The following is a 26289-nucleotide window of genomic DNA, read 5'->3' on the forward strand; positions in this document are numbered from 1 at the left end:
CTATCTTCAGAAGTGACATTAACCTTGGCTACCCTCTGCCTCATGTTCAAGGGGGTCAACCAATCTGCCCCCACTCCCATGCACAGTTCCTTTCTTCAGTTTAGCTTCAACGATAAGTAATGGGCAATTAAAAACAACTCTGCCCTTATGTAATGTATACATTTCCCCGCTTTCTGACAGGTGCTTGAGGACATGACAGCACTGCTAAGCCACGTTAACCTCTCAAGCTGACGTTTGTTTTCCTTAATAGGTATGACTGTGGCGAGCATTCCTCCTTCCATTGTGCAAGGGGCATCTGTAGGGGTCCCTCGAGACACAGGGTCAACAGAGAAAGAAACAAGAAGTATTACAGTGCAGGAAGCTAGGTCAGGCTTCTCTAGCGCATACCGTATGCAAGTTACATTATTGTCCATTCCAGCCAGTTGTTATAAGAACTGCTGTTCAGTGGAGGCTGGTGGCTCCAGTTTTGGAGGGGCGGTGCTTCTATTCTGGGTTTTCGTTAGAACCAGCCAGCACTCTAAAAGTGCTAACCAAGGTGCTGCACGTTACTCTCAAATGGGTTCAGCACCTTGGAGAGTACCTTTAGTGGTCTGGCTGGCTCTAACTAAAACCCAGAATGGAACCACTGCCCTTCTGAAACTACAGCCACCAGCCTCCACTGCTACTATTTAACTTTATGCCTGAGTTTTCCTTTTTCCTCTTCCCTCCCCATTCCTTTTTCCTTTTCTGATTGTAAGGCTGAGATTGTAAGCTTGAGAGCAGGAACCTTATTTTGTTGATGGTATGTAAGCCACTATGTAATAATCTGATTCATAGGTGAGAGATCCAGCATGGCTCTTACGCATCAGCTTCCAGCTCACTTTGCAGCTCTGCAGATTCACTTATCATTGAAGTAAATTGGCTCAGCTTTGGCTGTTGACCTCTAGCCCTTAGCGTGATACATAACTGTGACAGCACTATCTGTTTAATTCTGGGCTGAGGCCATTCTACCACCAGCCACCAATTGTCCAAAGTATATACCAAACCCTTAAATATAATAAAGCCAATGAAGGAAAATGCAGAACAAAGCACAAGACATAGGATAAGTAAAAGTTAACATTTACTGAGAGATACAGGACTGAGTATTATGAAGGACATACATGGATGGATATGACAGTAGAGCCAATGTGAAGGCCCAGGACCATTTCCCAGCATGCCGAGGGAAAGGAGCCAGATGCCACCAAACAAGTAACACAATGGAGTTAACTGTGGCATATGCATTTGTAACAAAGAGACCATAATAACATACGTATCTATGGGATCACATCTAGTGATTATATAATTCCATATAGAGACTGCTGTATAAAAACAAAACCTTTATAAAAAATATAAAAAGTGTAAAAATGTGCATTTTAAAAGCATGGCCTGGACAGCTGGGCTGTAAACATTGTACGGAGGGTGTGCTTGTGGGAGGGCGCCTGCGCCACAGTGCCACAGACAGGCCCAGCGATGAGGCAGGACTTGTGTCAAGTGTTTGCCATTCTTGGTTTCGGGTTCAGTTCTGGAGAGAGCGCACGCAGAGGCAGGGTCCAAACAGGAAGCATGCCGGAACTAACGCTGGCACAGCTTTGCCTGCCATCAAGCTTCCTCCTGCCCTGTTTCTCTGCCAACTGCCAGCCCTTAGCTGTGGGAAGAGGGACAGTGGGACGCCACACCACCAGCTTCTTAGTGCCCCAGCGTGTTCCAGACTTGGGATGCACAGCAGTGGGTTGCTTGAGGATTCTTCAAGAGTTGAAGGAGCCAGGATGAGGCACCAGAAAGGCCTCTTACGCAACACCTGCCACACTCACTCAGGTTGAGCCTTAGCACTGCAATGAGAGCTTCCCCTTCTGGGGTTTCTGGGGTCATCTCCTCCTTTCCCTCTATTTGGTTGGAGTGTGCAATCCCCAAGGAAGCTTGCCGTGTTCCGCTTGCACCAATCTTTCGTGCACAGTTCTTTGTACAGTACATACATGAGAGACCCTCAGAGACCCTGCGTATGTCTTTTGCCACCTACTTCTCTTCGCCCACCCGTGACCCATTCATTTCTTCTCCAGCTGTTCGAGGAGTGGATTGGCCTCATTCTCCGGTGTTTTGACGCTATCTGTCCGCACAATGCAGGTGGGGCGGTGGCGGTTCAGCATCAAGATCAGCTGCTGCCTCTCCTGTTTCAGCTCCTCAATCTGGGCTTTCAGCTCGGCATTCATGAGCTCCAGGCGCTCTGATTCCTAAGCAGGGCCGGAGAAACAAACGGGGAGTTTTTAAGTGGCTAAACTGAAGTGCGAGAAGAAGCGGCAGCATCATCCATTGCACCAAACAGCAGGGCAAAGCATCTGCCATTTACTTTTCAAGTTCCCTTATTGCAGCCTTCCCCCGCTTGGTGCCCTCCGGGTGTGTTGAACTACAACTCCTATCACTCCCAGTCCAGCACATCTGGAGGGCAGCAGGTGGGAGAACGGTGCTTTACTGGACTCGTATCTAAGTTGTTGAATATTCAAACTGCATGTAGAGGAGGAGAAACAGGATTTCTTCATCCATATTAGTGTAATACCTTTATTAGGCCAACCAAAAGATTTCCAGCTCTCTTCATCAGCCAAGATGTTACAAAAAGCAGGTGAGGGACTAAGGGAGGGGGTGGGGAAGGTGAGTTGATGTTCAAGTCATGGTGTCTGCATGATCGTATTCCTGATCATAGCCTCCTCCATTCCATCTCAAGACTGTGATCCATTTCTCTCTGCACCCCCTGCTTTTTGAAACACCCTGGCTGACTAAGAGATCTGGAGATCTCAAAACACTGAACATTTTTGATGATTTTTTGGTTGGCTTAATAAAGTTATTACGCTAATATGGATTTTGGAATTTTGCTTATGGCCAACCTTTGCTTTTTTGTAGGATTTCTTCAGACATTTTTACCTGCCTCAAGAGCATGCATGCGCTGGGAAGAAGAAAAAGGGTATGGTGAGAAAGCAACGCCCATGTTGACAGCAAGAAGAGGCCAGGACACTCACCCGCTGCAGGAACTCTGTTCTTTCCTTCTTCTTGTTACGACATCGAGCGGCTGCTACCTTGTTCTTCTCTCGGCGCCTTTTCCTCCTTTCCTCTTCTTCATCTAGCTGAACAGAAAGGCACAAACACAGCATAACAACCTGACAAAAAATGGAAGTTTACCTAACAGTCTCCTTGTTGGAAGCTCAGGGCAAAAAACAACCACTCCTCCATACAATTCTTGCACAAAGTTCTTCAGGTAACCTGCAGCCCGCAACACCTCTGTTATAACATCCCAGGAATATTCTCCCCTGTGGCACTCTTTATACCAGGGCTGGGCAAGCTGTAGACTTCCAGATGTTATGGCCTATAACTCCCATGATCCCTCATCATTGGTCCATCATTGGTCCATGATTGGTCAAGGCTAGGATTGATGGAAGTTTTAGTCTACAAGTTGCCTGCTCCTGCTTTAGACCTAGCCGCTGCTGCCTTGCCCCAAACATTTGCTCTCCCTTCACAGCTCTGTCAGAGCTTATGACTCCTTCTGTACAGCAGGACACCTCTTGGACTGCTCTCCCCTCTGTAATGCTGTCAATATCCCTTACTGCCGTTTGCATCTCCTATTACTACTGGATTTTTCTGCCCAAATTACAGATTGCAGCATCATCCTAAGCGTGTTTAAGCAGAAGGATGTCCCACTGCGCTTACTCCCAAGTAAGGATGTCCCACTGCGCTTACTCCCAAGTAAGGATGTCCCACTGCGCTTACTCCCAAGTAAGGATGTCCCACTGCGCTTACTCCCAAGTAAGGATGTCCCACTGCGCTTACTCCCAAGTAAGGATGTCCCACTGCGCTTACTCCCAAGTAAGTGTGCATAGGAGTGCAGCCTTCAGGTGTCTGGACAAGATTACAGCTTGCTCAAATTTCAACTTCAGATTAAGAGCAAGAGTACCTTCACACAGGCACACAGTGACCTGGTTTCCAAACACTTTTTCTGCTGCGATATTCCAAAAATTAAGTGTTAGAAGGTCCATATATTTATTATTCATGTTAGTTTCAGTCCCAACATCAGCACTGCACTGAGCAGGGGGTTGGACTCGATGGCCTTGTAGACCCCTTCCAACCCTACTATTCTATGATTCACTTCATTTAAGGCATGTGCTAATGCACAGTAAAAGTGCCAAAATTGCCTTAACCTCTGATGCTGAACAAATAATCTGTTTGGTAATCAAATCTTTGGAAATATCAAATGAATCTACTTTACTCTCTGATAATAATAATAATGGTATTATTTATTTTTAATCACCTCCAGCAAGCTAGTTGTAGCTTCTTGAACGGTATCCACTATTAGTGGTATGCTGGACCTCTGCATCTCACCCCATTAGTGAACACACAACTTGTATTCTTAAACTGTTTTCTCTTGGCAAGAATACGAACCACTCTTGGGACAAAAGAGCCTGGCTGGCTCGGGAATGCTGGAAGCTGTACGACTTTTTCCTGTCTGAACGTTCGTAGGATTGTGCCCTATGGCTGTCAAAAGATTTTTACTTGATTTAATTTACCTGATTTTAAAGATGGATTAAACAGAAGTTAAATTATGACCCAAATCCTCAAGACATCTGCCATTTTGACAATAGCAAAGTAAATGCAAAGTTTCTCAAGTGCGAGAAAACGTTTAACTAAATAAAATAAAGCTATCATTCATTGCTAGAAAGGAAGGCCAGTTTTATTATTTCTTTTCTAATCTGGAGGTATAGGGGAGGAGCTGACACACCTAATCAGGGTTTGTTGTTGTTGTTCAGTCGTTCAGTCGTGTCCGACTCTTCGTGACCCCATGGACCATAGCATGCCAGGCCTTCCTGTCCTCCGCTCTCTCCCGGAGTGTGCTCAAGTTCATATTCATTGCATCGGTGATACTATCTAGCCATCTCATCCTCTGCCGTCCCCTTCTCCTTTTGCCTTCAGTCTTTCCCAGCATCAGGGTCTTTTCCAGAGAGTTTTCTCTTCGCATTAGGTGGCCAAAATATTTGAGCTTCAGCTTCAGTATCTGTCCTTCCAATGAGCAGTCAGGGTTGATTTGACCTCCTTGCAGTCCAGGGGACTCATAAGAGTCTTCTCCAGCACCACAGTTCGAAAGCATCAGTTCTTCGGCGCTCAGCCTTCCTTATAGTCCAGCTCTCACAGCCATACATTACTACTGGGAAAACCATAGCTTTGATTAGACGGACCTTTGTCGGCAAGGTGATGTCTCTGCTTCTTACTATGCTGTCTAGCATAGCTTTCCTCCCAAGGAGCAAGCGTCTTTTAATTTCATGGGTACAGTCACCATCTGCAGTGATCTTGGAGCCCAGGAAAGTAAAATCTGTCACTGCTTCCATTTCTTCCCCTTCTATATGCCAGGAAGTGATGGGGCCAGATGCCATGATCTGAGTTTTTTTAATGTTGAGTTTCAAACCAGCTTTTGCACTCTCCTCTTTCACTCTCAACAAGAGGCTCTTGAGATCCTCTTCGCTTTCTGCCATTAGGGTGGTATCGTCTGCATATTGGAGGTTGTTGATAATTCTCCCAGCAATCTTAATTCCGACCTGTGATTCATCCAACCTGGCGTTTCTCATGATGTACTCTGCATATAAGTTAAATAAGCAGGGTGACAATATGCAGCCTTGTCGTACTCCTTTCCCAATTTTGAACCAATCGTTTGTTCCATGTCTGGTTCTTACTGTTGCTTCTTGACCCTCATACAGGTTTCTCAGGAGACAGGTAAAGTGGTCTGGTATTCCCATCACTTTAAGAATTTGCCACAGTTTGTTGTGATCTACACAATCAAAGGCTTTAGCGTAGTCAATGAAGCAGAAATAGACGTTTTTCTGGAATTCTCTTGCTTTCTCCATGATCCAGCGAAAGTTGGTGATTTGATCTCTAGTTCCTCTGCCTCTTTGAAACCCAGCTTGTACTTCCGGTAGTTCTCGGTTCGCATACTGCTAAAGCCTAGCTTGTAGGATTTTGAGCATCACCTTGCTGGCATGTGAAATGAGCGCAATTGTGCGGTAGTTTGAACACTCTCTGGCGTTGCCCTTCTTTGGAATTGGAATGTAAACTGACCTTTTCCAGTCTTGCGGCCATTGTTGAGTGTTCCAAATTTGTTGGCATATTGAATGCAGCACTTTAACAGCATCATCTTTTAGGATTTTAAATAGCTCAGCTGGAAGACTGTCATCTCCGCTAGCTTTGTTGTTACTAATGCTTCCTAAGGCCCACTTGACTTCACTCTCGAGGATGTCCGGCTCAAGTTCAGTGACCGCACTATCATGGCTATCAGGGACATTCAGATCTTTCCTGTATAGTTCTTCTGTGTATTCTTGCCACCTCTTCTTAATCTCATCTGCTTCTGTTAGGTCCCTGCCTTCTTTGTCCTTTATCATGCCCGTCTTTGCACAAAACGTTCCCTTGAGATCTCCAATTTTCTTGAAGAGATCTCTAGTCTTTCCCATTCTGTTGTTTTCCTCGATTTCTTTGCATTGTTCATTTAAGAAGGCCTTCTTGTCTCTCCTTGCTATTCTCTGGAACTCTGCATTCAGTTGGATATATCTTCCCCTTTCTCCCTTGCTTTTCGCTTCCCTTCTTTCCTCAGCTACTTGTAAAGCCTCATCAGACAGCCACTTGGCTTTCTTGCACTTCTTTTTCTTTGGGATGGATTCCGTTGCTGCCTCCTGAACAATGTTACGGACCTCTGTCCATAGTTCCTCAGGCACTCTGTCTATCAGGTCTAATCCCTGAAATCTATTCCTCACCTCCACTGTATATTCATCAGGGATATGATTTAGGTCATACCTGAATGATTTAGTGGTTTTCCCTACGTTCTTCTATTTCAGCCGAAATTTTGCAACAAGAAGCTCATGATCTGAGCCACAGTCAGCTCCAGGTCTTGTTTTTACTGACTGTATAGATCTTCTCCATCTTTGGCTGCAAAGGACATAATCAGTCTGATTTCGATATTGACCATCTGGTGATGTCCATGTGTAGAGTCGCCTCTTGTGCTGTTGGAAAAGAGTGTTTGCTATGATCAGCATGTTCTCTTGGCAAAACTCTATTAGCTTTTGTCTTGCTTCATTTTGTACACCAAGGTGATGCCTGCCTGTTATCCCGGTGATTTCTTGACTTCCTACTTTAGCATTCCAATCCCCTATGATGAAGAGGACATCTTTTTTTGGTGTTAGTTCTAGAAGGTGTTGTAGGTCTTCATAGAACCGATCAACCTCAGCTTCTTCGGCCTCAGTGGTTGGGGCATAGACTTGAATTACTGTGATGTTGAATGGTTTGCCTTGGATTCGTACTGAGATCATTCTATCGTTTTTAAGATTGTACCCCAGTACTGCTTTTCCCACCCTTTTGTTGACTATGAGTGCTACTCCATTTCTTCTAAGGGATTCTTGCCCACAGTAGTAGATATGATGGTCACCTGAATTAAATTCGCCCATGCTTGTCCATTTGAGTTTGCTGATTCCCAAGATGTCGATGTTCAATCTTGCCATCTCATGTTTGACCACCTCCAGCTTACCTTGATTCATTGATCTTACATTCCAGGTTCCTAAACAATATTGTTCTTTACAGCATCAGATTTTCTTTTCACCACCAGACACATCCACAGCTGAGTGTCCTTTCGGCTTTGGCCCAGCCGCTTCACTCTTTCTGGCGCTACTTGGAAATACCCTCTGCTCTTCCCCAGTAGCATATTGGACACCTTCCGACCTGAGGGGCTCATCTTCCGGCGTCATCTCTTTTAGCCTTGTGATACGTTCCATGGGGTTTTCTTGGCAAGAATACTGGAGTGGGTTGCCATTTCCTTCTCCAGTGGACCACATTTTGTCAGAACTCTCTGCCATGACCTGTCCGTCTTGGGTGGCCCTGCACGGCATAGCTTATGGCTTCACTGAGTTACGCAAGCCCCTTCGCCACAACAAGGCAGTGATCCATGAAGGGGCCTAATCAGGGTAGTGGTTAGTATATTGGACTGGGGCTTGGGAGACCTGGCTCCTAGCCATGAGTCTCAGTGGGTGACTTCAGGATAGTCACTGGCTCCCAGCCTAACCATACCTCACAGGGTTGTTGTGAAGATAAAAAGGAGAGGAGGAGGAGGAACATGTAAGCCGCTTGGTTCCTTGCAGGAGGAAAAAAGCTTCGGCTTTTGGGCAGTATAGCAATTAAATCAATCAATCAATCAATCAAAAGGCAGGATATAAATGTAACAATACATAATCTTGTTAGAATTATTAATTAGAATTTATATGTTGGTTTTGAGTGTTCAAAGGGCTTCTCATGCATTCTCAATAATCCTAACAGACCTGGATGTTAGAGATGGGGTATCTGTGTCCACAAGGCAGGAAGAAAAGCAGCTTGACAAGGATAGATGCAAACCCGTGCATGCTTACCTGGGAACAAGCACCACTGAACACAATGAGACCTTCTGAGTAAGCACATACAGGATTGCTCTACGGCAGCCTTCCCATCATTGGCCATGCTGGCTGGGAATGCTGGCAGTTGTCCAACACAGCTGGAGGGCACCAGGTGAGGGAAAGCTGCTCTAAGGCCATCGTATTGCTACAATGAAATATTTCACCCTTCTTCCAAGAACCTTGGGACATCATATATCATTCTCCCCCCACCCTGCTGCCATTTTATCCTCACAACAATGGCAGGTTAGGCTGAGAAATATTGACTGCCCAAAGTCACCCAGTAAGCTTCATAGCTGAATGGAGACTTGGGCCTGAATCCTGCAGCTGAAGTCTAACCAGTACACCATGCTGGCTTCTTCCACAGCTATTAGACTGCCAATACCCTTCACCAAGGTTCTCTGAATGGTTTACAGCAGGGCTGGGTGATACATGGCCCATGGGCCACAGGTGGCCCCTGCTGCCCCCCCCCCCCCGTTTTTAAAAGGTGTCTGGAGCTCTGGAACACCAAAATGGTCAAACTTGGCTTCCAAACAAACTAACACTGACCCTTCTGATATTCTGTAGCTGGCCCAGCTTCCTTTGTAAATTTATTTTTTGGTACTGCAGGGGTTGGGGTGGGGTGGAACATGTGGGATGAAAATGCCCCATGGACCTCCTGAAGTTGCCCCACTCCTGGTTTACAGGTTATTAGGCAGTATTTAAATGTTGAAAATAAATACAACAGATAATAAAGAGTTTATAACAGAGGTGGGGTGAAATCTGAACCAGTGACTTCGTGGCTCGCAGCTCATACTCAATGTGTTATAGATGGGGCCTGCCTTTCAGAATGATCCAGAAACTTCAGCTGGTCCAAAATAGGGCAGCGAGACTGTTAATGGGGACCAGCCAATGTGATCACATTATGCCAGTACTTTTCCATCTGTGCTGGCTGCGAGTCAATGTCTGGACCCAATTCAAAGTGCTGGTATTAACATTCAAAGCCTAAACGGCTTGGGGCCAGGTTACCTGAAGGACTGTCTCCTCCCATATGTACCTGCCCAGACCCTAAGATCACCCTCAGCTGTCTTTCTTTGGGAGCCCCTGCCAAAGGAAGTAAGGTGGGTAGCTACTAAGAACAGGGCCTTTTCTGTTGTGGCACCCCAGTTGTAGAATGAGCTGCCCAGAGAGGCTTGCCTGGTGCCTGCACTGTACTTTTTCTGGCACCAGGTGAATACCTTCTTATTTTTCCAGGAATGTTAGTTGTTAAGGTATTTTAAATCTTTGCATTGCTGCTAGGTTTTATCTTGGTTTTTATTTATATTTTATACTGTAGTTTTAAACTTTTATATTGTATCTTATGTTGTATTTATGGTTTTACTTGTTGAGAACTGCCCAGAGAGATTTGGCTATTGGGTGGTACAGAAATGTAATGAATATATACATACATACATAACTCTTGGCCACTACATTAGCTCTTGGAGACTGAGCCTTAGTTGATTAAAAAGGTAAAGGTGTCCCCAACCAGTCGTGTCCGACTCTAGGGTGCGGTGCTCATCCCCGTTTCTAAGCCGAAGAGCCAGCGCTGTCCGAAGACGCTTCCGTGGTCATGTGGCCCGCATGACTGAACACCGAGGTGCACGGAATGCTGTTACCTTTCCCGCCGAAGCGGTACCTATTTATCTACTTGCAATTTCTTGCTTTCGAACTGCTAGCTTGGCAGAAGCTGGGACTGAAGACGGGAGCTCACTCCGTCACGCAGCACTCGGGTCTCGAACTGCTGACCTGCCGACCTTTAAAATTGATTAAATCAACCAATTAACTGCAGTCACAGATATATTAGTTCTCCTTCAAGAGGAGGAGGAGGATGGCTGGGAGATCTAAAGGGAACTAGTTCTCCTTAAAGCAATTTCAAAATTCCTTGAGGAAGAGCCTTCCCTAACCTGGTGTCCCCAGATGTGTTGATTACAAGACCCACCATCCCAGCCAGCATGGCCCTATTGGGAGTGCCCATCTTCCATTCTAAGTTCAGTCCCTCTGCTCTACAACTCTATTATCATACTCTCTCCTGACCTAGGTGAACATCTGTATCATATTCAGAGGGTTAATTTGGACTTCCTTTTCACCAGTGGGAGTAACTAGCCTCCATTTCCCAGCCTGTCCCCACTGACAGCCTTCCCTGATGCTTGTGTAACTTTGATTCTCTGATGCTTCTGTTACTTCGCTGCTTCTCTGTATAGGGCAAAAGGGTTGCCTGGAGTTGCCTCCCTCTGCTAGTGTTGTGGCTGCCGCCTTTGCCGGAAGCCTCCTCTCCTTCTCCTCCTGCATTCTTTAGTTTTCACTATATCACCCTATCAATACAGCGAAATACCGGGGCTGCAGGCTCCCATTCCTGGCTGCCTCCTCTCACTAGATAGCTAGTACTTGAAACAGCATAGGTTTTATTTTCTCAATGGGAAAAAGACGCTACAGATTCTCTATTGGGGAGGAGGGGAAGCAGGCAACAGAGGCTGTAGACTGAGAACGGGTGAAGCAGCTAAATCGCTGTATTTACTCCCTGGAAGTGCACAACTGAGGTTTTATGACTGGGCAACACAGGCGGCAGACTGTCAATGGGTGAAGCAACTAGATCCCTGTATTCCTGGAAAATGAGATGGAAGCTCCAACTCCCCGACTGTTGGCTGGAATGGGGCAAAATTGCGCTGGTGAGGTGCTCTCATGGGGACCCTTCAAACGGTGTTGGGGATAATAACGTGGTAGCCCGTGGGGAGCCTGGACAGGGGCGGGAAACAAGCCTTTCTCATTGGTTGAGCAGCACCTGCCGGGTTGATGACGTTCAGTTCTACTCCCCGCACCCAACCCAGAAGTATGTTGCTTTCAAGAGCTGTGTGACTCAGCTTTTCTTGCTTCGTGTGTCCCTGACAGACCAAAGCCAATTCCGTGAAGATCCAGATAATACTCCAATGCACTTGTCATTCCATTGTCGTGAAGATCCCTCCCAGGTCTACAGAAACAGCTGGCACTTGGCAAAATCTTTTTGGAACTCACCTCACTTTTCACTGGCTGAGGCCTCTTGCCCAGTTTCACCTCCAGGAAATGCAGTGGCGAGATCATGGCCCCAATGCTGCGGATGTCAGCATATTTCAGCTCTTCTGCTGTCAAGGTGGTACCAGGTAGTCCTGTCAAGGGGCCGAGGCCAGGAAGAGCTCCAGCTGTCAGGGACGGATCTGGAATCTGCCCAGGCATCATAGCAGGACACACAATCCCACAGCCTAGAGAAGAGAAAGAGAAACCACTGCAGTCACTACAGGAAGCTGAGCAAGGGTAATCCAAGAGCCCAGGCAATCACAGTTCATCTGGAAGCTTTCAGAAGGAACCAGCATCATGTCTCTGCTGAAGCATCTTGTCACAGGAATCCATACCATGCTGGAATCCTTGCCCCCAAAGTGACCAGCAGACCTATTTGTCACCCAGAGAATCTCTGCACCAGCCTACAATCCCGCATTTAAAACGGGGCTTTCTGCTTCCGTTCTAAATGCAAGATCACGATGGACTCCCTTTACATGCACTTCCTCCCCACCCCTTTCCCCCTTATCTGAGTCTTCTATATGTTTCACTGGTCTAGCTCCTCTTATTGCGGGTTTTCATCTTTTAAGGAGAGAACTCAAATGGCACTCAAGCGCTGTAATTTGATGGCTCATTATCTCTGATCTTTTAAAAAATGGAATAAAGGTCATTTAGGGCGGGAGATGTCCTGGAGGTTAACAACATCATGTAAAGGACCTGCAAACTTCCATGAGTAACCAATCTCAGTAACAGGATAAAAGCTCCATGTGAAGAAGCCCCCAGAGACTCTGAAGGAAAGATATCTGGATGAACATGAACTATTATTAATAGGTCCCAGTCATACAGCTTAACCACTATGCAGTGAAATAGTTACACAAGGAAATAGTTACACACGGCTGCCTGTGGTGAAAGACAAGATAAAGCCCGCTCCCTGTAGTGATGGGACAGTGTTCTCCACTACACCCACAGGCAGCAGGATATCTTAGGGGGCACACAGCAGGTCGCAAGGCACCCACAGTTCTGTTCTCCAACAACTTCCTGCTGTTCAGCATCCACTGTCTTGAGGTAGCTGCTTCACTCTGCCTAATGGTAGGGCTGGCCCTGCAAGGAAAACAGGCTACCAAAGTAGGAGGTTGGACAAGATAAAATGTCATTCAAAGCCATGATTATTGAACATTGTGTATTTTTGTATGTGGTGACAAAGCTGTACCAGTACCTAATCAAGTGTGAAGAAAGCTGGTGGACAGAGAAAATAATAATAATAATAATAATAATAATAATAATAATAATAATAATTGATTTCTATGCCAGAGAGTGATAAAACCAACTTCATGAAGTCAGCACTTTTAACTAACAAGAAATAATGATTACCTAATCTAGCAGCCAGCCTGGTCAGCATATTTATAAACTCAAGGAGGAAGGTGGAATGGCAAGAAGGAAGTTAGCTAGTTGCACAGATTATTTAAGACTCGGAAGTATGTTGTTTCTCCAGATGAAAGCTATAAGGCAGGTGATCAACCTGAATGCAAGCTACAAACATAAGGATGCAATCATGGAAAGAACCACTTAAAATCCTTTGGATATCCTATTTGGATAAGTGCTGGTTGCAGCCTGCCACAGTAAGATCAGTGAAGATAACCTCACAAAACACCACCTTGGATAAGTGAGGTTAAAAATTCACAGTGCGGAACACAACTCCAACAGGGAAACGGAAGTAATAAAAATGGACTTCATGTCCAGGAATAGCAGAACTACACAGAGACCAATAATTCCACTATTGTGATTGCCATTTCTGCAAGAGAAAAGGAAAAGCTAGGAAACAACCATTTAATGATATTGTGGAAGAACCACCGATTATGACAACCACTTTTGCTTTCCCCCTCCCGTCAGAAAGTCCCCGGCTCCAACAGACAGTTGCCCTGGGACTGGAGAGCAGAAGGGAAGCCACAGCCACTTTGGTCCTGTGGACCCGGGACCACTGGGAGGGTGACCTCCTGCCTCCCAGGAAGAACAGCATGGCAGGCGAGACCAGCCTGGTGCCATCTATGGGCCAAAGAAGGTACTGCAGAGGGTTCACCCCCCTGCCCTACTCAGCTGCCAGTAGCTGTGGGACAGCGGGCTACAAGCTGCTGGGATGTATGTGCATGTTTGGTTGTTGCTGTTATTATTTTAAGCAGCCTTGAGAATCATTTGATTGAAAGGTGGGATATAAATCTTCAAAATAAATAAATAAAATTAGGGTGAAATTAAGATAACGGACTGCTGACTGACAGAAAGCTTTGCTTTGCAGAATCCACTTGATAAAAACTCTACTGATATTGTTTTAATCAGAATATGGTAGAGAACACCAGAAGAAGGGGGTTATCTGTAAGGAAAGCACTCCTTACCAAACTCTAAGGAGCCTGTACTAGCCACTAGATGTTAATGTATAAACTGCATGTACTAGCCACTAGATGTTAATGTATAAACTGCATTTCATAGAACCTCAGAACTAGGGGCACAATCCAGAACATGTTATGCACACCTAAATCTCATTCATTTCAGTGAAGGTTGGAGGTGTACTGGCCTTAACCAAGAGAAAACTAAGTAGAAAAGCAACACAATCTTAGGTGTATTAGGAACTTATGCAGATTTAACTTTCTCTAGATCGAAGTCAGTGCTTCCATTTGATAGCCTCCAGATGTTTTGGACTACAGCTCACATAATCCCCGACCATGTGACTGGGGCTGATAGGAATTTTAGTATGAAACATCTGGAGGGTGCCACATTGACTACTACCGAGCCCCCCCCCCCATTTGCCCCTTTCCCATATAGCCATATCTACCTGGGAACCTTTTTTAACCTGAGGGGTGAATTCCAATCTGGGGAAGGTCTGGGGGGGGAGGGGGAGTTACATTCCATCTGTGGGTGGATCCATAAGCAGATTGAGTGGGCTGGTGGGTACAACACATGTGATTACTGAGTTTAATGTGATTATTAACGATGTTAAGCCTACTTGGAAGTAAGCAGAACAAAGCTTCTGCATAGCTCCTCAGAAGTAGAACTGAATCACTCAGCCACACTTTCAAATAGTATCCCAAGTACAAACCCTCTGAATTTCTACTCACAAGCATGCGCAACATGTCTACTCACAAGTAAGCAGGATAAGCCTCAGAAAGAGGAACCAAATCACTCAGCAGCTTCCTCCCCAAGCTCCACCCCCTCTCCCCCACAAGGAAAAGCTCCGTTCAGCTGCCAGATGAGGGAACCCCTGTGGGCAAAAAGTTCCCCATCCCTGGTGTACAGGATCAGGACCTTCATATTTCTCCCATCCCTTTAAATGCATTTTTTCCTAGTTTGTTTTCTCCATCTTAATTTTGGAAGTTGATGGGCTTAAAGGGGCTCAAACCAACCTCCCTTCAACAAGGCCCTAATGTCTGACCAGCTGCCATGCAATAGGAGAAGAACTGGGGCTAGTGCAATGGTATCACTGTTTTGTAACAGCAGCCCTCAGGCTAGAAAAAGGACACAGCCTTAGGCTACAATCCTATGCACACTTACATGGGAGTAAATCCCATTGAACTCAATGGGCCTTACTTCTGAAGAGACAGGCATAGGATTGCAACATCAGAGACATTTTCCAGGCCCTGAAGGTGTAAGACTTCAAACAGTTCAGAGCTCAGCAAAGTGTATCTTCTTCAGATTCCTACATACGTGTACAATTTAGAATTGTTAGCCATTTCGACATTGGTCTGATCCAGATCAGCCACTATTTGAATAGTTCAACATCCCCAAGACAGACTTTTAAGATTTACACCCTCAAATGTTGTGCCCTGGAACTGTGTTCTTAGATTAGCTCTTAAGAAACAAATTGCATCTGGATTCACTACTTGGAAAAATATGTGAAGGTGACCACTTTTACTTGTTTCTTATCACTGCAAACAAAGTTTTGGAAGTCTTGCTTCCAATTCAATATTTTGAGCTGAAAACACAAGTTAATGTACAGCACAATCCTATACATGCCTACTCAGAAGTAAACCCCATTCCATTCAAGGGGTTTACTCCTAGGTAAGTGGGTATAACATTAAATCTTAGGTTGCAGTTCTATGCACACACTTACTGGAGTAAGCTCCATTGAAATCAATGGGATTTACTTCTGAGTAAACATGTATAAGATTGCACTGTTCATTTCCTCAAGCTTGGGACACCAAAAGACATAATCTCCAGTAGATACCAGTGGTGTAGTGGAGGCAGGATGTGTGTGGGGCGGGTGTAGCTCCTGGATTTATTTCAGAGCAGGAGCAGTGACATCATCTGTCAGAGTATATTGACAAACCCTCCTTGCTCTGGCAAGTGAATGAGGTGATAACAAAGCTTTTACATTTCACTATGTTTGTAACAGATTAGCACAGAGGAAGTCAAAGAATAAGGAAAACAATAAAGCAGAGGCTAGATATCTTTCCTTTTCTTTGATGGAGTTCCTACTTCATGCGAGCAGTTTAATGGAAATACTTTTTGCAAGATTGGCTTTTAATCAGAAATCCAAACAAAAGGTTGCATTTCAAGTGGCTGAACATTTTCTGTTAAAGTCCAATGTGTTTTACAAATGGAACATATGCAGTCAGAAGCAAACACCACAAAGTTCAATTGACCCTACGTAGTGATAGATAGGATTGCAACTGTGCTCATCCTAATAAACTGGATATTATGCTGTGTGTGTGTGTGTGTGTGTGTGTGAGTGAGAGAGAGAGAGAGAGAGAGAGAGAGAGAGCGCATACACACATGCACCTGTGATTCATACACACATAGTCATGATGAACTACTGAACTTCCAAATTTACCAGTACACCAATGGGGAGTACAGCACAAGAAATCTTCCTTCACACGCCCTCAGGATACGATTGTGCTATTCTACACATATTCTGGGAAATGTTTCTTAAACTGAAGCCTTGGAGGCTGTGTAAATTATTGTCAGAGAAGCCAGATTACCTAAATCTGGAGGATGTCTGCATACTGTCACAAAAGCAACTTGCAGTAAAGGAGCCTTTCCATTAGAAAGTAGGGGGAAATACTATAGTTAAACCTTGGATCTGTGTAGGTTCCCTTAGAAACATCGTTATTGTTACACATCCCTTACAGAAATCCCCATACAAAAGGAGCTGAATAGGAACAATCAGGTTGCATGCCTTACAATGACCTGGATGACCTGGTATCTTCTGGTCCCTGTATAAGATCTAGAAACCACAGGGCCTTACCATGTGGTGAGACGACAGATATGGGGGTACATTGGGAGGCAGATGTAACTCCTCCCTACCAGCTAAACTGCAGGGCCTGTTTCCTGCAGAGAAAGGGTCTGGATTTGCCTTAGATGTCTGTTTACTTTCACTAGGGCCCCATCTACACCAGGCTTTTACTCCCGGGTGGGGGTGAGTTGAGGTCCCTCGTGATAGATGACATAGTCGCGACTTCGCAGCCATCCGTGGTTTTCACCCGGAAAATGCGGAGTTCCGAGGAGTTGTTTTACTGCAATTTTGGGGGATTTCTGCAGGTTTCCGCACGGTTGTGGGCCATCTGTTCCTTCCCCGAACCGACTTCGCATTTTGCAGTGGGTGTGTTGTAGGCATGCGTAGTGCCTGCATCACCCTGTGACACTCCTTTATTCTCCCATCGCTTTGCAGTTACACAGGCACAGAGGAGCGTTTTCATCTATTTAATCACACTTTTGCACAGTTTTGCAGCTTCGTATCTTCGCAACGGTTGTGGACTCACTACTCAAGGGCCGGGGGCGGGGCGGTGTCTTGGGGAAGGACCAATATCACTCCAGCCACCATTTCGGAGCAATGGCTAGGCACATAGCATTCACGCTTGTGAGTGCGAACCATCATGAGATCTCGAGCTGGGGAACTGGCAAACTGATGGTGTGGAAATGAAGGAGCACAAAACACCCACTTTTTACCTAAAAAGGGACAGAAAGACACAGCAGAGCCCCCCAAATTCAAAACAGCCACTGAAGTGTCGCACCTCCGCACTCACGGGACTGCCCAGCTGCGCATTTCAGTAAAATGGCAAAAAAAGGGGCACGGCGAGTCTGTAAGGGAAGCACGCAATACATCGCGAGTGTATCGCAGGGCATGCTGACTTGAAGCCGCACTGCTGCGCAGTTGCGACGGGGCGGAGGCTCAAAGCAGTGCCATATAGATGGGACCTAGGATGATAGGAGCATGACCCCAAAAAAAGTCTTTTGCAGGCAGACAGTCTGCCATCTTGGCACTGTATGAATAACATTCTGGAATAAAAATCCAGGAAACCTGGCCATAAGCACAGACTCTGCAAAGTGAAGAAGGCACAGTACCTTGCTTCTACAGTAAGGTAGGAACTTTGCACTGCATCCCTGGAACAAAGGAAGCTGCTTTATACTAGGTCAGACTATTTGCCCATCTGATCCAGTATTTTCTACTCCAGCCTTCCCCAACTTAGTGCCTGCCAGATGTTTTGGACCACAACTCCCATCATCCCCAGTCATTATGGCCAGTGGAAGTCCAAAATATCAGGGGAGCACCACATGGGGAAAGGCTGGTCTTCTCTGACAGCAGCTCTGCATGGTTTTTGCAGGTCTTTCCCTTTTCACTGGAAATGCCAGGGACTGAACCGGCAACCTTCTAAATGCAAAGTGTATGCTCTGCCACTGAGCTACAGCCCCTCCTCTAACTCCCCTATGCTTAGGGCAAACCAGTTACACGCATTAGCCTTGGACTTAAATGTGCAGTTACTTAGTCCTGACTTAGTACTTAGGCTTCTTCAAATCTCTCTCTCTCATTCTCCCCCCGCCTTCCCCATTCAGTGCTTGGTCCTCATTCTACCATATCACCTGCCGTATTTGTAAAAGAGTACTCCATCCGCCTCCTATTTTTGACAGAAGCTATCAAAGCAGGACAACAGAGCCTGTCAAACTAGACAGGACTGTAGTAGGCCTGTGTGGCAGAACTGGCTCTACTGTCAAATTGTCATAAAGGGGATGGTGGAGCAAGTGAGATGTGGGGGATGCTATATCTTTCTTCCACCCATGCTATTCTTCCCAAAACTGCTTTTAAAGCCACTTCTCTCTCGGTGAATTACGGTGACCAGAAGACATCCCTGCTGTGAAAATGCCTAGAGATGTGAAGCTTGGTGGAAAAACTGGGTGGTGGTGGTGGGTGGGACTGAAAATTCAGAATTTTTTTTTTTCAAAATGTTCCAAAAGTCCCTGGGGGAAAAAGGGGAGAAGTGTTTTTAATGGCTTTTTTCATTTTCCCCATTTTTTTTCTTTTTTCCCCAGGCCTTCGCATCAATACAATGGTGGGTTCATCTCTCCCCCGCCTTTAAACTGTGTCCCTCAATTTCTGATACATGGGTCTGTAGCCCTTATGTCTACTTTGGCATCTAAGAAGATCATCCCACATATCTCAGATAGAAAAGCCATATCTGAAGGCAAAAAGTTTTTTTTAAATAGAGAAGTGCACACAAACTGAATCATCTGAAGGCAGGGAAGTAGAAATTACCCCCTTCCCAGCTTGAATTCATTCTGGAAGCCAAGGGTAACTTGTTCTGTAGGGGAAAAGATATGGTTCTTCTAATGTCCACTTTTCGTGTACTAGCCCTATGCTTTTTATAAAGGCATTTAGATCAGAAAGATAGCACTTTTATCAGGACATGACCTCAAGGCACCTATAGTTCAGAACAGATTTTAGTTCTCACCTTGTTACCTTAGGCCTAATTCAGCCTTCCCCAATGTGGTGCCCCCAGATGTGTTTTACTAAAACTCATCTTGAATGAGAAGCTTCCAGGCTTCTCATTCAAGTAGCGGTTGGAACAAGTTACTTCTAGACCTACTTGACAGATTATTTACTTATTTATTTATTACATTTCTATACCACCCAGTAACCAAAGCTTTCTGGGCAGTTTGCAAAAGATTAAAACCTTAAAAATACAAAATGAAACCATCAACAATAAAAATACTAGGACTGGTTAAAACCTTATCATATGCTGTCAAATGCCTGGGAGTAGAGGAAAGTCTTAATCTGGCCGAAAGGATGACAATGCTTGCGCCAAGCAGACCTCAGGACCCTCCCCCAAAAAGCCCTCTCCCTTGTTGCCATCCTCTGAAGCTCCCTCAGAGGAGGTGTCTGGAGGAGGGCCTGAGATGACATTACTTTGACATCAGCACATATAAAAGCTTAGCCTAGAATGCTGGCAAGGGAAGAAGAAGGGCAACCTATTGAAAAAAAGCATAAGGCTGTCCATTCAGGAGCCATCTCCACTGCAACAACAACAGCAACAAAAGAATCTGCAGGTAGTGCCATCTACCCTTGGGCAGAGGCCCTAGCAGTGCAGACCATATAGCAATAAGGAAGTTGCTAGCATTTGTAAAAAGGATGAGATATACCCATGGGAGTATTTAGGAGCATAAAGGTCAGACAGGGCAAAAGGCAGCAATTTGCATTTCGTTTACCTGCTAAATCTGCCAAAGCAAGCTAAGAAGTCCTGAAAAAGCCAACTGTTGCTCCTCATGAGGAAGGCGGATTTGGATTGCAAGCCTTATGTCCCGTCTACCCACCCACGCGAATGGGCATTTTAAATCGTCAGGAGCTACACAAAGAATTTGACATCCTAACAACTGGTATCCCAGACGCCCCCACAAGCTTGTAGATTCCCAGCGGAGATCTCTGGCAAGGTCTGCAGATAATTTTCATGCAGGCTTCAAGAAGCAAGTTGAAAAATTCCTAGCCTGACTCAGTGAAGCATTTGTCTCTGCTAAGCTCTCCAAGCCCCAACACACACACACACACACACACACACACACACACACACAGAGTTTGGCAGTGGTTGCGTTCCAGGGCTGGTAATACAAGCCATGAAGCAAGCTGCCAAGACAAGCAACAGAATGAGCCAGGCCCCATTTCATTGGCCACCATACGTTGCATATGGCCCTGGAACCAGCCAAGAGAGTGTTCTCACCCACCTTGAGGGCATAGGAGACCCTGTGTTTTCAAATACACCTCCACAGGGCCTTCATTAAAGGAAAATGGAAACATAATGTGGCTCTTGCTTGCTTCTCTCTCTCTCTCTCTCTCTCTCTCTCTGTGTATTTCTCCTTCCTCTCAATTTGATCTCCAACCTATTTCCCTACCACCAGGGGCAGGGAGTGGGGAGGAGAGAGAGCACTGCCTTCTGGAAGAGAGCTCAGAAGATTGACTTTAACTCCACTTCATGCCCGACTGCTGAAGCAGACTTAGGACTGCCTCTGTTCACTCACTCTCAAGGGGCTCCTTTCTTTTTCAGGTTTAAGAGAGCTGGAAGAAGGAGGAACATTCATGAAATTGCACAGTTGCAACATCAGTCCCCTGGGTCACAAAACTAAAAGAGCTTCGTTGGAACCGAGATTTGCTCGCTTTGAACTTACACGGCTATTAGTGCGCATTATCACACTGTGCAGACCAATGAAGTGAAAAAGAAAGCTGCCTGCAGAAAAGCGCCATTACTCCCCGTTGCTGGTCTAAACAGAATGTGAGCCCCTTGGTCCTAGTCATTAACCAGAAACCAGGCTGCAGGGGTAAAGGCAAAATTCTGCTCCGGTGTGCATGTGTGGAGTGCAGGGCCACGCATTCTTCTCCATAATCATCAGCAAGACTGCCCTATGCGAAGAAAACACAGAATTACCTTGCTGGCTCAGAGAAGACAAACGTGCAGATAGTCTTCCAAGCATTACAACAAATAATTTCCTGGATCATATCAAAGGTCTGTTTAATCCAGCACTCAGCTTGAAGCAGCAGCCAGAAAGATGCTGGCAAATGAAACACCAAGACACTGGAAATACACTGCCCCAGGAAGATGCTCTCCATACATCATGCAAGCCGGTAAAACCTAACCTGCATGTCCTCCTTGACATGCCAGAAAAGGTGTGGCTAAAGTAACAGACATGCCCAAAGCTGTGGAACTTGCAAGCTTTAGAAATCACTTTTGTAGCTCCTCCAGGCAGGGCCCAGCCCAGATTCAGTAACACCAGTGCGTCCATGACCCTCAGCCATTATGCTATCACAACTAGCAAGAACGGGTGGCCCTGTCCCAAAGGAGAAACACTTACTCACACTGTCATTTCAGCTTCACCAGATACATGAATTCAGGGGGTGTAGGAACACACAGGAATACCAACACCAGAACCATGTGGGGAACAAAGAGGGGCAGGAAGGCACTGAGCTTCTACATTGATCATTTATTTATTATATGACAGCCCTGCATAGGTAGACTGCAAGCCATTCTCTATTTGCACCCCCCCACCCTGGGGCAAATTTCAAATACCTAACTGTTTGCAGCTCTCTTCCATATCTCTGTGGAAATGTAAAAGACCCTTCCCCACAAGCCCATCATGAATGGAGGGGCGTACTTGTTGCCAGTTTTCCCTGCCTGGTGCAACCAGCCTGCCTGCCACATGCACAGCCCACTTTTATCAGACTCCTTCGCTGCTGTGAATTGCTGGGAGAGCAAGAGCCTTGTATGCGGCCGCCACCACAGGCCTTGGTGAGGAAAGAAGGAACCAGGTGGTGAAGCAAAAACAAAACCCAGAATGAGAAGAGAGGGTGCCCAATGGGGTGCAGAGGGAGACAGAACAGGATTAACATCAAATAGGGTTAAAAAGTGAACACCCATTTAAAATTGCAACAGAAATGCTTTTCTGTGGTTAACAATACAACCTGGCCCTCTTGATTTGGTCATGTAAAGCAGCCCTCAAAGTGATCTGAACTATGCAACCCATTAAAGGGTCACCTATGGCCTGATGCATCTTGGACACACACCCCTTTCCCTCTTCTTGCAGCTTACTCTTATCTAACCTACCTATCGATATACTAAGGCTTCACTGCAGAAGATCCTGCCTTGATGCATAGGGTTGGATTAATTAACTGCAGCTGCTTTTCCAGCCCAAGATTCTGGGCCACAAGGAGGTAGAAGAGGGCACCTGAGATCGAAGTGGGCATGGGAGGAAGCTCCCAAGGTATCCTGGCACCTCATACCCGCATTCATGCTAATACCCTCCACATTACGCAAACCAAAATACGCCCAAGCCCGCGGTTTTCTCCGCAATCGCGATTGTTTTCCGCCCAGATTACAACAATCCCCAGTTGGCCCACAAGAATCCACTGGAAGGGGAGCAAAGCCCCACTCTTAAACCACCCTGAATGTCAGCCAGGCAGGAGGGCGGAAAGCTGTTCGGGAGGAACGGCTCTGCTGAAGGGAAGGAGAGGCAGCGGCGATCCCGGGGAATGCGCGAAGAGCCCCGCGCTGGGCCCCCGAGAGCGGCTGGCGCGCCGCGCGCGGTGCTGCGCCCCGGCAGCGAAGAGGCCCGGCCGAAGCCGCCGAAAGTCGGGTCCGTGGATAGCAGCAGCCTGTGCAGGCAACCAGCTCGGAGCGTCGCTGCCGAAGAGGAAGAAACACGCGGAGCGCCAGCGGTGCCCAGCCCGCCCCGCAAGCGCGCCCACCCACCCACCTCGCGATCCGTTCTTGCGGTACCCACCGAGCTGACGGAGCAGGCGGCGAAGGTGCCCCCGGGGCCCGGCTGCAGCGGGGGGCGGGTTGCGCGCTCAGCTCCACCGCAGCCGCCCAGCTCCGGGAGCGGCTCTCGGCCTCGCTCTCCAGGCCCGTCGTGCCGAGCCCGGTCCGAGCCCGGGAGGAGTCGCCGCGGCCACTGGAGCGCCTGGGCGGCGGCGACGAGGGCAGCCCCCGCGGTCGCTGCAAGTCGGCTCCGCCGCTCACCGTCCCTCCCGCAGGCTGTGTCGGACGGCTGGGTGGGTTGCATCAGCCCCGGTTATATAGCGGCCCCAGGGCTGCGGGGAGGGGTCGGGAATGCGGAACCGGCCGGACTGCCAGCTCCAGACGTCAAGGTGGGAGGAGAAGAGGGGACCGCAGGGGAGGAGAGCGCAGGCCGGGGGACGGCGGAGGGGAGGCGGGACCACTTGCACGGGCAGCGCACGGCGGATCTCCCGCCCGTTCCCGCCACCCCCGGCTTCTCGTCTCTTTGCAGGAGACAGACCGGATCTCAGCCCCGAATATCGTTTGCAGGAGCCACCCTTGAGACGACTCAAGTCCTAGTAAAAGAAGAGGACTCTGAGCATGTGCAGAATGCCGGTCTTGTTTGCGTAACCTATCTGGAATAAGAAGGCGGGAAGGCTTCCAGGTCAGAGGGCGTGACTTCCAGGCACGCTGCAGCCCCAGCCGCTTGTCTTCGAGAGAGAAAACAGCGTGCAGCGCTGGGCACCGGGGAAGCTTTTACCGGTGGATACACAGCACGGATATCGTCACTGCCGCAGCGTGGACGACGCGGAAGGTATTTCCCCATCCACACAGCAAAGCATAGAACCCGATTTAGTACCACTTTGATGCCACCGGGGAACACGCACAGCTGACGGGAAAGAACGTTGTCTGAAGCAAAAGGCTATAGAATATAGAGCAGTCTGCATAGAGCAGCCTTCCCCCACCTCGTGCCCTCCAGACGTGTGGGGCTACAATGCCCAGCATCCCCCAGCCAGGTGATGCTGGGAGTTGCAGTCCAACACATCAGGAAAGCTAAGGTAGAATTTGGTGTACTTAAAAACAAAGAGATCCAGGAATTGTGATTCTGTTCCTAGGCTGGTGGTGGTAGGTTTCTTCTGCAACGATGGACCTTCAGTACAATTCAATATTCATTAGAGCAGGGTGGGCAGAAGGTAGATCTCCAGATGTTTTGGACTTCAACTCTCAGCATTCCTGACCGTTGGCAGTGCTGTTAAGGTCTTATGGGAGTTGAATTCCAAAATATCTGGAGATCTACCTTCTGCCCACCACTGTACAATCTGTTCAAATTTATGATTCATTCTCTACTATCTTGTCTCCTTCCTCTCTAGTTTTAGGGATTCCCCCTTCCATCTTTCTGCTGAATTTCCAAGAAGTATCTATGCAACAGCGTAGGAAACTGTCGGTGGTTCTCCAACAAATGTGACAGAAAGAATCCAGTTGCACAAACCATCTTTGGATCTAGCGGCAGAAGAATTTCAGAAGTTAATAGATCAACAATGGTTTCTGTGTGGACAGTGTTAATTAACCTGATTGATATCTATACCAGCCCAGTACATTTTTCTGCCTAAGGTGGAGCAGCAAATGGCAACACCACCCCACCCCCATTTGAGGTGTATAGTACCCAAAGCCAACCATATTATTTTGGCATCTGAAGCATAAAATCCCACAAGCACCTCTACCTCTCCCTTACAGTAAAAAAATACAATAATAATAAATTAATAACTCACAGTTTGCTGCCTTTTCATGATACCAAAAATCACTATCTCACTCTGCCTAATGGTAGGGCTGGCCCTGACTGGGACAACACATTTGTACTTTTCATCTCTGCATGAAAAAAGGGCCTTGTGAGCCTTGAAAGTTTCAAGAACAACTAAAAACAACCCCAGTATCACTCTCTATGTACATCGTCTGGAAGCATTTTAAGAGCTTCTTGTTTGGGCCAGCTGTCAACAGCTGGGCTTAGACTGGCATGGGGGAATTCTTGTTGTTGTTCAGTCATTCAGTCGTGTCCGACTCTTCATGACCCCATGGACCATAGCACGCCAGGCCTTCCTGTCCTGCGCTCTCTCCCGGAGCGTGCTCAAGTTCATATTCATTGCATCCGTGATGCTATCTAGCCATCTCATCCTCTGCCGTCCCCTTCTCCTTTTGCCTTCAGTCTTTCCCAGCATCAGGGTCTTTTCCAGGGAGTTTTCTCTTCGCATTAGGTGGCCAAAATATTGGAGCTTCAGCTTCATTATCTGTCCTTCCAATGAGCAGTCAGGGTTGATTTCCTTTAGGATGGACTGATTTGACCTCCTTGCAGTCCAGGGGACTCGTAAGAGTCTTCTCCAGCACCACAGTTCGAAAGCATCAATTCTTCGGCGCTCAGCCTTCCTTATAGTCCAGCTCTCACAGCCATACATTACTACTGGGAAAACCATAGCTTTGATTAGACGGACCTTTGTCGGCAAGGTGATGTCTCTGCTTCTTACTATGCTGTCTAGGTTGGCCATAGCTTTCCTCCCAAGGAGCAAGCGTCTTTTAATTTCATGGCTACAGTCACCATCTGCGGTGATCTTGGAGCCCAAGAAAGTAAAATCTGTCACTGCTTCCATTTCTTCCCCTTCTATATGCCAAGAAGTGATGCGGCCAGATGCCATGATCTGAGTTTTTTTAATGTTGAGTTTCAAACCAGCTTTTGCACTCTCCTCTTTCACCCTCAACAAGAGGCTCTTGAGATCCTCTTCGCTTTCTGCCATTAGGGTGGTATCGTCTGCATATCGGAGGTTGTTGATAATTCTCCCAGCAATCTTAATTCCGACCTCTGATTCATCCAACCCGGCATTTCTCATGATGTACTCTGCATATAAGTTAAATAAGCAGGGTGACAATATGCAGCCTTGTCGTACTCCTTTCCCAATTTGGAACCAATCGGTTGTTCCATGTCTGGTTCTTACTGTTGCTTCTTGACCCTCGTACAGGTTTCTCAGGAGACAGGTAAGGTGGTCTGGTACTCCCATCACTTTCAGAATTTGCCACAGTTTGTTGTGATCCACACAATCAAAGGCTTTAGCGTAGTCAATGAAGCAGAAATAGACGTTTTTCTGGAATTCTCTTGCTTTCTCCATGATCCAGCGAATGTTGGCGATTTGATCTCTAGTTCCTCTGCCTCTTCGAAACCCAGCTTGTACTTCCGGTAGTTCTCGGTTCACATACTGCTGAAGCCTAGCTTGTAGGATTTTGAGCAT

The 26289-nt window shown here is 46.8% G+C and overlaps 2 protein-coding genes across 2 annotated transcripts; one reads left to right on the forward strand and one right to left on the reverse strand.

The window, feature by feature from the left end:
• Positions 1-1079: 1079 nt before the first annotated feature.
• On the reverse strand, positions 1080-23645 carry JDP2 (Jun dimerization protein 2). The gene is made up of 4 exons (XM_084842012.1): positions 23022-23645; positions 11481-11704; positions 3027-3131; positions 1080-2246 (listed from the first exon to the last, which is right to left on the reverse strand). Exons 2-4 carry the CDS (start codon positions 11679-11681, stop codon positions 2061-2063), a joined length of 492 nt encoding a protein of 163 aa, XP_084698138.1. The 5' UTR covers positions 11682-11704; positions 23022-23645; the 3' UTR covers positions 1080-2060.
• Positions 22647-24786, forward strand: LOC146357188 (uncharacterized). Its single transcript, XM_084842034.1, has 3 exons — positions 22647-23046; positions 23567-23831; positions 24388-24786. The coding sequence occupies exons 1-2, from the start codon at positions 22687-22689 to the stop codon at positions 23594-23596; spliced, it is 390 nt and encodes a 129-aa protein (XP_084698160.1). The 5' UTR covers positions 22647-22686; the 3' UTR covers positions 23597-23831; positions 24388-24786.
• Positions 24787-26289: the final 1503 nt, after the last annotated feature.

This window comes from Heloderma suspectum, chromosome 1, assembly GCF_057233095.1.
Source record: "Heloderma suspectum isolate Gila_16-S chromosome 1, 16-S_ref, whole genome shotgun sequence".
In the NCBI taxonomy this organism is placed as follows: domain Eukaryota; kingdom Metazoa; phylum Chordata; class Lepidosauria; order Squamata; family Helodermatidae; genus Heloderma; species Heloderma suspectum.

What these genes read in the sequence shown, in the direction of transcription:
- JDP2 (XM_084842012.1), bottom strand. Translation starts at nt 11,681, where the DNA reads ATGATGCCTGGGCAGATTCCAGATCCGTCCCTGACAGCTGGAGCTCTT. An exon ending in CTCAGCCAGTGAAAAGTGAG is followed by an intron (nt 3,132 to 11,480) that starts GTGAGTTCCAAA and finishes CTTTCTGTTCAG; the next exon opens with CTAGATGAAGAAGAGGAAAG. An exon ending in GAACAGAGTTCCTGCAGCGG is followed by an intron (nt 2,247 to 3,026) that starts GTGAGTGTCCTG and finishes GGCCCTGCTTAG; the next exon opens with GAATCAGAGCGCCTGGAGCT.
- LOC146357188 (XM_084842034.1), top strand. Translation starts at nt 22,687, where the DNA reads ATGTCAGCCAGGCAGGAGGGCGGAAAGCTGTTCGGGAGGAACGGCTCT. An exon ending in TGACGGAGCAGGCGGCGAAG is followed by an intron (nt 23,047 to 23,566) that starts GTGCCCCCGGGG and finishes TATCGTTTGCAG; the next exon opens with GAGCCACCCTTGAGACGACT.